General features: G+C 43.4%; 1 protein-coding gene across 6 annotated transcripts in view; it reads right to left on the minus strand.

Annotated features, from left to right (window-relative positions):
• Nucleotides 1-14,900, minus strand: part of LOC142159781 (uncharacterized) — a 325,690-nt gene that overhangs the window by 39,444 nt on the left and 271,346 nt on the right. Inside the window, exons 1-2 of one of the 6 annotated variants that reach the window (XM_075214502.1) lie at nucleotides 3,512-3,755; nucleotides 3,299-3,396 (exon numbers count right to left, since the gene is read on the minus strand). The exons of the other annotated variants lie outside the window; for them this stretch is intronic. Coding sequence (XP_075070603.1) covers nucleotides 3,299-3,396; nucleotides 3,512-3,596 — 183 coding nt within the window. The 5' untranslated portion in view covers nucleotides 3,597-3,755. Of the gene's footprint in view, nucleotides 1-3,298; nucleotides 3,397-3,511; nucleotides 3,756-14,900 lie in introns of those variants that run through there. 6 annotated transcript variants of the gene reach the window in all.

Raw genomic sequence — 14,900 nt, forward strand, 5'->3', positions numbered from 1 at the left:
GGGAGTCAGTTTAGGGGAAATAGTGCAGGAAAAGTGAAAAAAAAGGTCCGGGAGGAGAGAGGAGATGAGAAAAAGTGGAGGACATCGAAAAAGCGATAGGTGGATGGCTGGTAGACTTTGAGGAACAGGTGAATGGGAGGGAGTGTGAATGAAGAGGAGATTAGAGATATGGGGGCAGTTGAGTGGGAGAGAGCCTTGTAGGTGATGGTGAGGAGTTTGACAAGGATTCTGTAGAGGAAGGGTAGTCAGTGTAAGGCAAGGCAGAGAGGGGAAGCAGAAGAGGAGCAGCGTGAAAGAAAGATCAGTCTCACAGCCACGTTGAGTATAGAACGAAGAGGAGCGAGGTGGGAGCAGGGGAGGCTACTAAGGAGAAGGTTGCAGTAATCAAGTTGTGAAATGATGAGTGCATGGATAGTAGTTTTGGTGGCATCCTGAGAGAGGAAGGGTCGGATGCAGGCAATGTTACGTAGTTGGAAGCAACAGGATTGGGCAAGGCATGAAATATGTGGGGCATCGAGGATGACGCCCATGCAGCAGAGTTGGAGCAAAGAGGAGATGGTGGGGTTTTTAACAGAGATAGAGAGGTCAAGGTGGGAATAGAGTCTAGAAGGAGGAAAGACAATAAGTTCAGTTTTAGCAATATTAATATTGAGAAAGCGTGAGGACATCCAAGAGAAGAGGGTAGAGAGGCAGTCAGACACAAGAGAGGAGGGTGGAGGAAAGATCAGAAGAGATGTAGAGTTGAATGTCATCAGCATAAAGTTGATAATGAAGACCGAAGGAAGAGATGAGAGCACCCAGGGAGTTAGTATAGAGCAAAAAGAGTAGAGGGCCAAGTAAAAAGCCTTGGTGGAGCCCTAGAGGGGGTGGGACGCCAGATGTGGATACAGAGAAGGAACGGTTAGCGAGATATGAGGTGGACAAGGCTAGGACAGCAACAGGGAGGCCGACAGAGAAAAGGGTTTGAAACAGGAGGGGGTGGTCCACAGTGTTAAAGGCCACGGACAGGTCCAGGAGGATGAGTTGAGAGAGCTGACACCTGGATTTAGCTGATTGACTATCATTAGTAACTTTGGCCAGGGCGGTTTCAGTGGAGTGGAGGGGGCGGAAACCGGATCGAAGAGGAGGAAGGTGGAGCGATGAGGATGGCAGGAGAGGAATGAGAGGAGATGTTGAATCTGATGGCCTAAATTTTGGAGGAGAAAAATCACATATCGGGGCCGAACAAGGGTCCCGATACACTTTCCTGCTCCAGGTGGGGGTCCCCTTCGGCGCTGAGCGTCGCATCCGTCCGGTGGTGGCGGCCATCTTGTTTTCACCACTGTTCAGTGCTACCCATCTCTGGATATCATCTCGCAGAGTTCAGCTATTGTTCCAGTTTTTCTTTACCGCTGTGCTCCACCACTGCTCTACAACTACTGTCTGCTGCTTTACGACAGCTCGCTGCTGAATCCCTTCTGATCTCACCTCCTACAGATAGGTCTAACCTGATAGTCTCCCAGCGGGCCGCAACCTGGGGGCAGGGGCTGCAAAGTCCATACCTCCTTCCTGAGGCTCCTGGTGAAGACAACCTGCTCTGTTACACTCCGACCCTTCGGGTCAAAGTAGCGTCAAGTCAGACAGACCCTGGGATCCTATTCCTTGCCATGAATCGTGACAAGAAAAAGGTGGCAAAGTCAGTAGCAGAGAGGGAGAACGGGACGGGGATGGAGGAGAGGGCTTGAGAGAATTGAATGTGGCAAAAACGCAGCAGGGATTAGAGGACTGAGAAGAAATGAGGGACTTAAAGAAAGATTGCGTAGCGAGAGCAGAGCAGTAGGAAGGGAGGGTAAATAAAAAAAAATATTGTTTGTATCCATCAGGAGCTCACAAGCTGTGATGTCCTTCCCAGATTGGGATATATAGATAATCTTTTATGTCCATGGAGTCGAGTAATTTGGCTCACTCCATGGCGTTTATGACCAATCGCACAGACTCTATTCTCAATTTGTCCACCTAAATGTACAAGTTTATGGATTTCAGGTTCAAGATCGGCGATAAGTCAAGTTCAGTTTCTGTGTAGAAATTAATAACCTAATCCCTCCTGCTCTTTCAGGACTGGAACAATCACTCCTGGTCATAATAGGGACTATGTCTCTCGGGAGGGGTGTGAAGAACTCAGAACTAACCCTGGGTGTAGGCCCTAAGAGGTCCAAGACATACACTCTTTTTATGATGTCTCTGATCCATGTGTCAGAAGATGATATTGTACTCTATATCTGTATCCCAAGACCTAGGTCAGAGAGTATGTCTGGCTGCTACCATGAAGACAGAGGTTCCGGAGAGACTTAGGCAGCCGTCAATCATTGTATCTCCTAAATACTCTGATGCTTCCTTTATATACACTACTAGGGGCAGCAAATCTGATCTGGACATCCCTGATTGTATCTCCTGATCTGCTCAGCACACTTTTCTACTACTTTGATTACGTAAGTGCCCGCAAGAAAGGGTCTGAGCAAAGTATCTGCTGCCACAAAGATGGATTTCACAATCTCTTCGCATTTCCTGTCCGTGTTGTCCTTTAAGGGAGCAGCAGTCGATTTTTCAAGACGGAAAATGGGGGCATCCACTCTTAGTAGAATCTCTCAATATACCGAACCTGTTTCTTAGAAGAGGTAGGTGAACCAGAGCAGAACATGAAACTTCCCATCTAGGTTCTGTCAAGCCTCACGGAAATGTTTGTTAAACTGCAGGAGGCAGAGAAACAAACGGTCTTTTCCTTTTTCCTTTTAAAAAAGGAAACTTCCAGAACATTCTGATCATTCAGGGTTTATCGGAGGACCAGTTCCTCAATCCTTTGTTGGAGAAATAATCCCTCCATCCTGTCAGGCCCTCATACTCTGAATGTCCAGGAATCTCACCTTCCTCCTGAGAGGAGAGTTCAGATTCGGAAACTTCTAGGAAATGGAACTGGGCGCGTCCCTGACTCTTACGAGACTTGTTGCCTGATGAAGTCTCCAACAACCTCTCCAGTGAGGAAGACACACGTGCCAAACCCTGCACAGACTTAAAGGTTTTGGAACCAGGGTTTTACACGCTCATTATCTACCTCTACAACTTCAACTTTAGATTCAGTCAGATATACACCATATATAACCCTCTAAACAATGAACATATTTAATAATGTCAAATTTAATGAACCAAGATTAAATAAAAGAATATCAGTATATAGGATTCACACAGCTTATATACAGGTAACAGTTCAGTGTCATTTTCTATTTGGTGAGACCCTCATTTATTTTACCAGACACCCAATTACCTGATACTCCTGTGGGATACTGTGATTTTCCTCTATACAGTCCTGAGAATAAAGAAGACGGGGACATCTCTCTGGGGTATTTCTATTGTTGGATCCATCTATAGGACACATACAATGACAGAATACATTGTTTATATGATTATCAGATGATGTGTATATAGGTGGTCATCATAACTACTCTCTCCTTTACAATGAATTAAAGTCTCCTCTTACCCAGTGATGTGAGGGGCTGGTGATTCTCCATCATCAGATCCTTGTACAGATCCTTGTGTCTTTCTAAATACTCCCACTCCTCCATGGAGAAATAGAAAGTGACATCCTCACACCTTATAGGAACCTGACACACACAATGATACAGTCATCACCCAGACACATCCCCTGGTGTTACTGTATAATGTCCCATTCCCAGCAGTCACCTCTCCAGTCAGCAGCTGAATGATCTTGTTGGCGAGTTCTAGAACCCTCTGGTCATTGTTTCTCTCATGTATCAGTGAGTGAGGTGGAGGCACCGTGATGGGGCTCTGGGTCCTGCTCAGTCCTGCTGTCACACAGGGATGGATGCTGGGTGCCTCACACTCACCAGATTTCTTCTTCACTACTGTGTAATCCTGTGTATTAAAGAGAGAAAGATTTGGCATAAAGAGTAGACACCCTTCATTGGTTCATAGACCCTCCAATTATGGCCAATATACAGACGTAGCCACACATGAATAAATGCTCTCAGAAAGTCAGATATTAATGTTGGAGAACAACAAACCTTTTGTTTAAGCACCAGAGAATAGTCTGAGTGGGTTTAAATACAGAAGTGCCTGACATCATGAGCAAGTATCTGAGCTCATGCTCAAATGTCACAGGGAGCATGTAAGTAGGATCTTCATAATTTGTTTTTTAGATGCTGGTTCCCTTTGATATATGTCATAATTATTATGAAGAGTATGAGTTTATAAGGTTGAGTGAAATGTTAATGTCTCTTATATGATGAACAGATGAATTGTACTGTTTTGTTAATCCACAATATAATATTTTTGACTGGAGGGACCATGGTCTTAAGGCCAACTTTGTAGGATTTATTAGCCCCTCAAATTTTTTTTTAACTTTTTTGCAAGGACAAATATTCGTTTTTGCTGTTCAATGGACGATATCTCCTGGTGATTGCCCTATGCGGTGAATTACCGGTTGATGGTCGGGCACACAGCTGAGTCTTTAGCTTAGCTCAGTTAGGGGTTAGACGTATACTTTAGTGTTAGGTAGAGTATACAGGGAGGGGGTTTGAGTTTAGTGGTAAGGTTTATAGGCTTAGGTATGGATAATAAACTTTTGTCTCTGTTTTTTCTTTGATTTCTTGATATCGCAGATATACAGTTTAAATATGGGTGCGAGTAGTGATTTCTAAAAGATATATGTAATATGGATGATGTTTATGTTGGTTGGGTACTTGCAGGTTCTGTTAACAAGCTATAAACATGTCAAGAAGTATTTATTTGTCTAGTTTATCTAGTAAGGAGCTGAGATTTTTGTCCTGGAACATAAGGGGCCTAAACAATAATATAAAACGCTCTCTGGTTATGCGCCAAATTAGGAAAATTAATGCTGATATAGTTTGTATTTTGGAAACACGGTAGGTGAGGGAATTATTTAAAAAAGCCATGTGTGTGTAGAGCTAACCACGCCCCATATACAAATAATTATTATGGAGTTTCAGTGCTTGTTCATGAGAGGCTTATATTTATGTTAGAAAAAATTCAAATAGATGCTTTGGGGAGGTATGGTTTTTTTTTAAAAGCTATTTTTAACTGATCCCCTTTGCTTGTCCTGCCAATATAAATACCTCCACCATATTTTAGTGAAGTATTAAAGAAAGGTGGTGAATTTATAGCAATGTTCCCGGAAATACCAATTGTCTGCTTAGATGATATTAATAATGTAATGGATAGAAATGTGGATAGATGGCAGGAAAATAAAAATATTAGTGCTCAGTCGGCTTCAGCTTTTCCTGCACTGGTAGATGAATTAGGTTTGGTAGATGTCTGGTGTACACGGAACCCGGATTTTGTCCAACTTTCTTGCTTTTCTGCGTCATATAATGCATTTTCTAGAATAGAAATGGCACTTCTGAACTGTTCCTTTGTGCTAGCGGTGAAGAAAGTGGAGTATTGGGCTAGGGGGATTTCAGATCATTCCCCTCTCTTCTTATCTATTGACTTTTCTATTATTAGAGGTCAATCCTTTTGGAAATTGAATCCCTTTTGGCTTTTTATGATGGGAAGTGGAGAAGATTTAGTGATACAATGAGAAGGGTTCTTTGTGGACAATGTCCAGTCGACACGCTCTCCAGTGGTTTGGGATGCATTTAAAGCATTTCTACGGGGGTACTTTGATGGTTAAAGTGGTGGACATAGAACAATCTTCTGGGTGTAGAGAGCGGGAGCTTGAGAACAATTGCAAATCTTCAGAGTTGAAATATATAAATGCTAAATCTGAAATCACTAGACGGGCGTGGCAACAGGGACAGAAGGAATGGATTGATTATATCTTCAATAAATCTAGACATAAACTCTAAACATGTACAATATGCACAGGGGGATAGATATAGTAGTTTCCTGGCTTATTTGGTGAGAGCAGAGAAAGCCGAAGCAGCGGCCCAGTAATAATAGATTATAAAGGGGAAAAACAGTTTTTGATGCCTAATATTGTAGAAGTGTTTATGACTATGATACCACAGTTTATAAGTCTCAAGCTTATTATGGTCTAGACACCTTGAGGTACTATTTTTAGATTTTATTTCCTATACTTTCATGTCCTTCTGTAGCTTTGGAATCCATCACAATCTCGGTTATTATATTAAACTGCACATAATGAGGTCCTTTACCATTCTGTACAATCTCACAAATACAAAGTTACATTACTAGACTCTTCTCATCACAAAAACTCCCTGTTTCATTTTACCTTCCATGTCCCCCAGTTCTCCTCTCACCACTAATCATCACAAGTCCTCAATGTATTCCACTGTTACTGGGCCCTGGTCTAGTTACTTCCTCTGCTGCTCACAGATGTAGTGATGTCACCGTGACATTACCCAGAATCCCTCACTTCTCTAGTCAGGTTCATGTTGTATTAATAGAGATAATAGTGATATAATTGTGACATTCCCACAATCCCTCACCTCTCCAGTCAGCAGGTAGATGATTTCCAGAGTGATGTTTAAAATACTCTCAGTCATGTGACTCCTGTAGGTGTCCATCTTTCCTGTGACAGTCAGATGATATAGACTCTGCCTTGTAGATAGATTAGAAATAAAGAAAAAAGTAGGTAAGGACATTGTTACAGAAACAGAAATAAGAGGCTCACTTATATGAAACTATATGCAGTTATACCAGTCATTATACGGACGCATTGTGTGGTCTTATTATTAGGCATGGGTATGTTCTGATTATTCTGTACAATGTATATGATGGACTGATAGAAACAGGATTTACTTTCTTGTCACACCACACATATTACAGCAATACATTTTCAACAAAAAACATTGTGGGCAGCACAGTGGCTTAGTGGTTGGCCGTTCTGCCTCACAGCACTGGGGTCATGAGTTCGATTCCCGACCATGGCCTTATCTGTGAGGAATTTGTATGTTCTCCCTGTGTTTGAGGGTTTCCTCCGGGTGCTCCGGTTTCCTCCCACACTCCAAAAACATACTGGTAGGTTAATTGGCTGCTATCAAATTGACCCTAGTCTGTCTCTGTGTATTAGGGAATTTAGACTGTAAGCTCTATTGGGGCAGGGACTGATATGAATGAGTTCTCTGTACAGCGCTGCGGAATTAGAGGCTCTATATAAATAAGTGATGATGATGATACGTAAAGTATACAATTTATGCCACAGTATGCATCTTAAGGATGAACAGGATAGTAAGAGGGAATAAATATATATATATATATATATATATATATATATATATATATATAAATATATATATATATATATATATATAATATTATAACCTGCCAGGCAGCAGAACAGTCCTCCTGGAAATGATATAAAAGTTACCGTATACATGGAGGAATAGGACAGTGACAGGGAAGGAATATATAATATACTATGACAATTAATACCCTCCATGAGCAGAGATAATGTGAGAGATGTCTGGAGACCCCTCACCCAACAAATAGAGACGATTCATCACTAATATCCCTATAGCACACATCACATAGTGAACGTTACCCAGATTACCCAGAGTCTGCTCCACCCATATAATAAAACAACATAGCACCGGAGTCTGCTCCATGTATAATAATAACACAGCACCGGAGTCTGCTCCATGTATAATAATAACACAGCACCGGAGTCTGCTCCACATGTATAATAATAACACAGCACCGGAGTCTGCTCCATGTATATTAATAACACGATACCGAAGTCTGCTCCACCTGTATAATAATAACATGGCACCAGAGTCTGCTCCCCCCAGGGGCGGATCTAGAAAACGACTGTACCCGGGGCGATTTAGAGGGGGGCGATTTAGGCCCCGCCCCTTTCTAACAGTTTAGGCTGCCGACGGCTGCACAGTCTGCTCCACCTGTATAATAATAACACGGCACCAGAGTCTGCTCCACCTGTATAATAATAACACGGCACCAGAGTCTGCTCCCCCTGTATAATAATAACATGCACCAGAGTCTGCTCCACCTGTATAATAATAACACGGCACCAGAGTCTGCTCCACCTGTATAATAATAACAGCACCAGAGTCTGCTCCACCTGTATAAAAATAACACGGCACCAGCGTCTGCTCCCCCTGTATAATTATAACACGGCACCAGAGTATGCTCCCCTGTATAATAATAACACTGCACCAGAGTCTGCTCCACCTGTATAATAATAACACAGCACCGGCGTCTGCTCCACCTGTATAATAATAACACGGCGCCAGAGTCTGCTCCACCTGTATAATAAAGACACGGCACGAGAGTCTGCTCCACCTGTATAATAACACAGCACCAGAGTCTGCTCCACCTGTATAATAATAACACGGCACCCGAGTCTGCTCCACCTGTATAATAATAACAACACAGCACCAGAGTCTGCTCCACCGGTATAATAATAACACGGCACCAGAGTCTGCTCCACCTGTATAATAATAACACGGCACCAGAGTGTGCTCCACCTGTATAATAATAACACGGCACCAGAGTCTGCTCTCCCTGTATAATAATAACACGGCACCAGGGTCTGCTCCACCTGTATAATAATAACACGGCACCAGAGTCTGCTCCACCTGTATAATAATAACACGGTACCAGAGTCTGCTCCACCTGTATAATAATAACACGGCACCAGAGTCTGCTCCACCTGTATAATAATAACACGGCACCAGAGTCTGCTCCACCTGTATAATAATAACACGACACCAGAGTCTGCTCCACCTGTATTATAATAACACGACACAGGAGTCTGCTCCACCTGTATAATAATAACATGGCACCAGAGTCTGCTCCACCTGTATAATAATAACACAGCACCAGAGTCTGCTCCACCTGTATAATAAAAACACAGCACCAGAGTCTGCTCCCCCTGTATAATAATAACACTGCACCAGTCTGCTCCACCTGTATAATAATAACACAGCTCCAGAGTCTGCTCCACCTGTATAATAATAACACGGCACCAGAGTCTGCTCCACCTGTATAATAAAAACACGGCACGAGAGTCTGCTCCACCTGTATAATAACACAGCACCAGAGTCTGCTCCACCTGTATAATAATAACACGGCACCCGAGTCTGCTCCACCTGTATAATAATAACAACACGGCACCAGAGTCTGCTCCACCGGTATAATAATAACACGGCACCAGAGTCTGCTCCACCTGTATAATAATAACACGGCACCGGCGTCTGCTCCACCTGTATAATAATAACACGGCACCGGCGTCTGCTCCACCTGTATAATAATAACACGGCACCGGCGTCTGCTCCCCCTGTATAATAATAACACGGCACCGGAGTCTGCTCCACCTGTATAATAATAACACAGCTCCAGAGTCTGCTCCACCTGTATAATAATAACACGGCACCAGAGTCTGCTCCACCTGTATAATAAAAACACGGCACGAGAGTCTGCTCCACCTGTATAATAACACAGCACCAGAGTCTGCTCCACCTGTATAATAATAACACGGCACCCGAGTCTGCTCCACCTGTATAATAATAATAACACGGTACCAGAGTCTGCTCCACCTGTATAATAATAACACTGCACCAGTGTCTGCTCCAACTGTATAATAATAACACGGCACCAGAGTCTGCTCCACCTGTATAATAATAACACGGTACCAGAGTCTGCTCCACCTGTATAATAATAACACGGCACCAGTGTCTGCTCCACCTGTATAATAATAACACGGCACCAGAGTCTGCTCCACCTGTATAATAATAACACGGCACCAGAGTCTGCTCCACCTGTATTATAATAACACGACACAGGAGTCTGCTCCACCTGTATAATAATAACACGGCACCAGAGTCTGCTCCACCTGTATAATAATAACACGGCCCCAGAGTCTGCTCCACCTGTATAATAATAACACGGCACCAGTGTCTGCTCCACCTGTATAATAATAACACGGCACCAGAGTCTGCTCCACCTGTATAATAATAACACGGCACCAGAGTCTGCTCCACCTGTATTATAATAACACGACACAGGAGTCTGCTCCACCTGTATAATAATAACACGGCACCAGAGTCTGCTCCACCTGTATAATAATAACACGGCCCCAGAGTCTGCTCCACCTGTATAATAATAACACGGCACCAGTGTCTGCTCCACCTGTATAATAATAACACGGCACCAGTCTGCTCCACCTGTATAATAATAACACGGTACCAGAGTCTGCTCCACCTGTATAATAATAACATGGCACCAGTGTCTGCTCCAACTGTATAATAATAACACGGCACCAGAGTCTGCTCCACCTGTATAATAATAACACGGTACCAGAGTCTGCTCCACCTGTATAATAATAACATGGCACCAGTGTCTGCTCCACCTGTATAATAATAACACGGCACCAGAGTCTGCGCCACCTGTATAATAATAACACGGCACCAGAGTCTGCTCCACCTGTATAATAATAACACGGTACCAGAGTCTGCTCCACCTGTATAATAATAACATGGCACCAGTGTCTGCTCCAACTGTATAATAATAACACGGCACCAGAGTCTGCTCCAACTGTATAATAATAACACGGCACCAGAGTCTGCTCCACCTGTATAATAATAACACGGTACCAGAGTCTGCTCCACCTGTATAATAATAACATGGCACCAGTGTCTGCTCCACCTGTATAATAATAACACGGCACCAGAGTCTGCTCCACCTGTATAATAATAACACGGCACCAGAGTCTGCTCCACCTGTATTATAATAACACGACACAGGAGTCTGCTCCACCTGTATAATAATAACACAGCACCAGAGTCTGCTCCACCTGTATAATAATAACACGGCACCAGAGTCTGCTCCACCTGTACTGTAATAATAAATATCATTACCTGCTGCCAGACACATAAACGCGAGGTCTCCGCTTTATCTCAGTCACTTCTCACCCGGAAGTACTTCCGGTCTGTGCCTTGTCCCTGTTGTACCAGGAGACAATAAATGACGTCTGGTACTGGTGTAATCATACTACACACAGGCTCATGTGGTAGAAGAGGTGACTGCACTATGAAAAGACGATGTTGTGTCGGGGAGACTACAACAAAAAGGCCGCCGCTCTCTCACACTGAGGACAGATGTGTTTTATAATGTTCCCTCTAGTTACACTGAACAGTGAGAGTCTAGCTCTACCTATATACACGGAGATGCGTGTACTGATTTCCCTTCTAATCAAACTGCTTTAAAGGTTAACCGCTGCATCTGAGCATGCGCGTTACTATAGCAACCAAAATGATCACTCAGCGGCCATGTTGGATTAGGGCACGAGGTTTTTCTTTGGAAACAGAGAAGTGATATTTAATAGTTATTAGTAATATTATTAATTACATTTTTAATAATAGTTATTTCCCAACTAATTTATAGTTAACAGAGATGAGAGGACCTAAAGGTTATTCCTTTCCAAATGTTCTGTGTATGTTTTATGTTATATATAAATGGTACTTGCCAACTTTCCTGGAATGTCTGGGAAACTCCCAAAATCTGGGTCGGTCTCCAGGACTTCAGGCAGTCTCCCGCATCCCGCAATTCCCTGGCCAAAATAACGTGGTTTACGGTAAATTGTGTCATTTTGGCTCCGCCCCTGTGACAAAACGTCATTTACATTGCGGGGACGTGCCAAAATGACGGGGTTGACTACGCCCACTCCCTCCTGCCCTCTAGTCACGCCCCCAGCATGGAATTTCCCGGACTTCACTGCCTGAAAGTAGGTAAGTATGATATTATGTGTACATTAAATTGTATGTTATGTTACATTAGACACATATGGTACATAAAGCCATATCATAGGAGCTTCCTTCCCTAGAAGCTACAATAATGCCTGTGATTACAGGCTTTGGGGGCAACCATTTTGGTGTCACTGGGGGGGAGACTAAATTAGCCACAAGGAGACCTGATGAGTCTCTGGAGTATTCAGTGAGACACGTTGTGTCAGAGTTTATACAGAATCTCCGCCCACTTTCTTGCACATCCCATGGAGACAAAATAATATGAGTGGAGATTTCTGTACCGTATTAGCTGGCAAGGTGCTCAGCCGGACATCGAGGTGTCTAATTGAACCCCCCTCCAAGTATGTGATTTGCACTGATCTGAACACTGTAGGCACTGTTGGTGTTAGTCAGGCAGTGGGATCTGTGATTCTAACAGTGTGCTGATATAATGGTGGAACGAGTAGTTCAGAAGTGGCGTCCATATAAATAACTTCTAAATAAGTACTACACCTCTACTGGACCCACTCCTCCCCAATAGTACTTTTATAGTACTACTACTACACCTCTAGACTACTGCTGACCCCACTTCTCCCCATCAGTATTTCCATACTACTACTTCACCTCTAGACTACTGCTAGCCCCACTTATTCCCATCAGTACTTCCATACTACTACTACTACTTCACCTCTAGACTACTGCTAGCCCCACTTCTCCCCATCAGTACTTCCATACTACTACTACTACTTCACCTCTAGACTACTGCTAGCCCCACTTCTCCCCATCAGTACTTCCATACTACTACTACTACTCCACCTCTAGACTACTGCTAGCCCCACTTCTCCCCATCAGTACTTCCATACTACTACTACTACTACACCTCTAGACCACTGCTGACCCCACTTCTCCCCATCAGTACTTCCATACTACTACTACTACTCCACCTCTAGACTACTGCTAGCCCCACTTCTCCCCATCAGTACTTCCATACTACTACTACTACTACACCTCTAGACCACTGCTGACCCCACTTCTCCCCATCAGTACTTCCATACTACTACTACTACTCCACCTCTAGACTACTGCTAGCCCCACTTATTCCCATCAGTACTTCCATACTACTACTACTACTACTTCACCTCTAGACTACTGCTAGTCCCACTTCTCCCCATCAGTACTTCCATACTACTACTACTACTACTACTCCACCTCTAGACTACTGCTAGCCCCACTTATTCCCATCAGTACTTCCATAGATTGGGTTTCCATAGCCGACCAGCCGCACACAAGCCTTAGATCACCATGTCTACACGTTAACTGGAGTGCAGTAAAGCACACCGCCATTGGACTCTGGAGCAGTGCAAATGCGTTCTCTGGACTGACAGATCACACGTCACCATCTGGCAGTATGACGGAAGAATCTGGGTTTGGCTGATGCCAGGAGAACAATTTCTACCCCAATGATTACTGCCAACTGTAAAGTTTGGTGGAAGAGGAATAATGGATGGGGCAGTTTTCCTTGGAATAGCCTGGGCACCTGAGTGCCAGTGATGGAATGTTACAATATACAATGACATTCTAGAGAATTATGTGCTTCCAACTTTGTGGCAACAGCTTGAGGAAGACCCTTTCCTGTAGTGAAACAGGAATACATAACAATGCACAAAGCGAGGTCCATCAAAAAATAGTTTCCCATGTTTGGAAGAACTTGACTACATTGCACTCCCCCTCATCTTCCAGACTATTTAAGGTACTTGCTCTGGCAAGTTGGGGCCAGTTCTTAAAGTCTAGTTAGCTCATGGCTGAATAGTTTGGCTCCTGTTATTCTGTGCACTTCATGTGAATGCTGGTATCCTGAATCCATTCCTATTCAGTAGATCCTGGTATGCAGCACTATATGCATCTCAGCTAATCCTGGTATCCGCCATTCATATACCCTTCAAGTTATACTTGTATGCTGGCATTCCTATTCTGGTCTCTCCTTGTCAGTTAGCAACTTCTTCTCCTGTCAGTCTCACCTTGTACCCATCCGGAGAACCATGACCTGCGTGGTGGGAACAGCCGAGACCAAACCTCCTTGCGGAAGTCCCTGTCGAAAACCTCCGCTACATTAGACCCTGCGCCTCCACGGGGAGTGGAGCTAAACCAGGCAGACTGTAGAATCCCACCGTTCCTGTGTGTTTAGTGATAAGTAGTAGAGCGGTTCTGGAGGATGGACAGAGAGAAGTGATCCTTAGACTTTGCTGTAACTATATCATTGATCACTATTGTGAGTGTAGTTGTGGTGGAATGTTGGGGGCTGAAGCCCAATTACAGAGTCAATAATGAAGTTAGAAGAGAGAAAGTGAGTGAGACAGTTTTATGTATGTTGCTCAAGAAGTTTGGAGGCAAAGAGGATGAGAGAAATAGGGTGGTAGTCTGGGTCCAGAAATGGTTTCTTTAGGTTTGGAGAGATAAACATGCTGATAAAGGAGGATGGATGTTACCAGTGGTGAGCTAGAGGTTGGCATGCAGTGGAAATGAGGGAGTAGAAAAAGTGGGGAGACAATAGGGCGAAGGTGGCAGATGAGATGATATTAGTGTAGAGACTTGGTTCTTGGTTACGGTCACAATAAATAAATAAATACAGTATTGACCTTGTAAAAGTTGTATCTTCTTTACCCTACCACAAATGTCCTTAAAGCAGTGTGTATTATATATAGTTAGGTCTATACATATTTGGACAATAAACACAATTTTTATTTTAGCTGTTTAACAAAACATATTCGAGTTACAGTAATATAATAATATGGGCCTAAAGTGCAGACTATCAGCTTTAATTTGAGGGTATTCACACCCAAATAGGAGGATGGGTTTAGGATTTAGAGCTGTATAATATGTAGAACCCTCTTTTTCAAAGAGCCAAAAGTATTTGGACAGTTGATTATAAAGCTGCTTCATGGACAGGTGAGGGCTATTCCTTTGCTATTCCTTTATCAATTGAGCAGGGAAAAAGTCTGGAGTTGATATCAAGTGCGGCATTTGCATTTGGAAGCTGTTGCTGTGAACATACAACATGCGTTCAAAGGAGCTCTCGATGCAAGTGAAAGATCAGATCCATCAGAGATAGCAGGAACCTTAGGAGTCGCCAAATCCACAGTCTGGTAAACTGAGGGAAAAAAAGAATCCACTGGTGAGCTCGGC

Source organism: Mixophyes fleayi, chromosome 6 (genome assembly GCF_038048845.1).
Source record: "Mixophyes fleayi isolate aMixFle1 chromosome 6, aMixFle1.hap1, whole genome shotgun sequence".
Lineage (NCBI taxonomy): Eukaryota > Metazoa > Chordata > Amphibia > Anura > Limnodynastidae > Mixophyes > Mixophyes fleayi.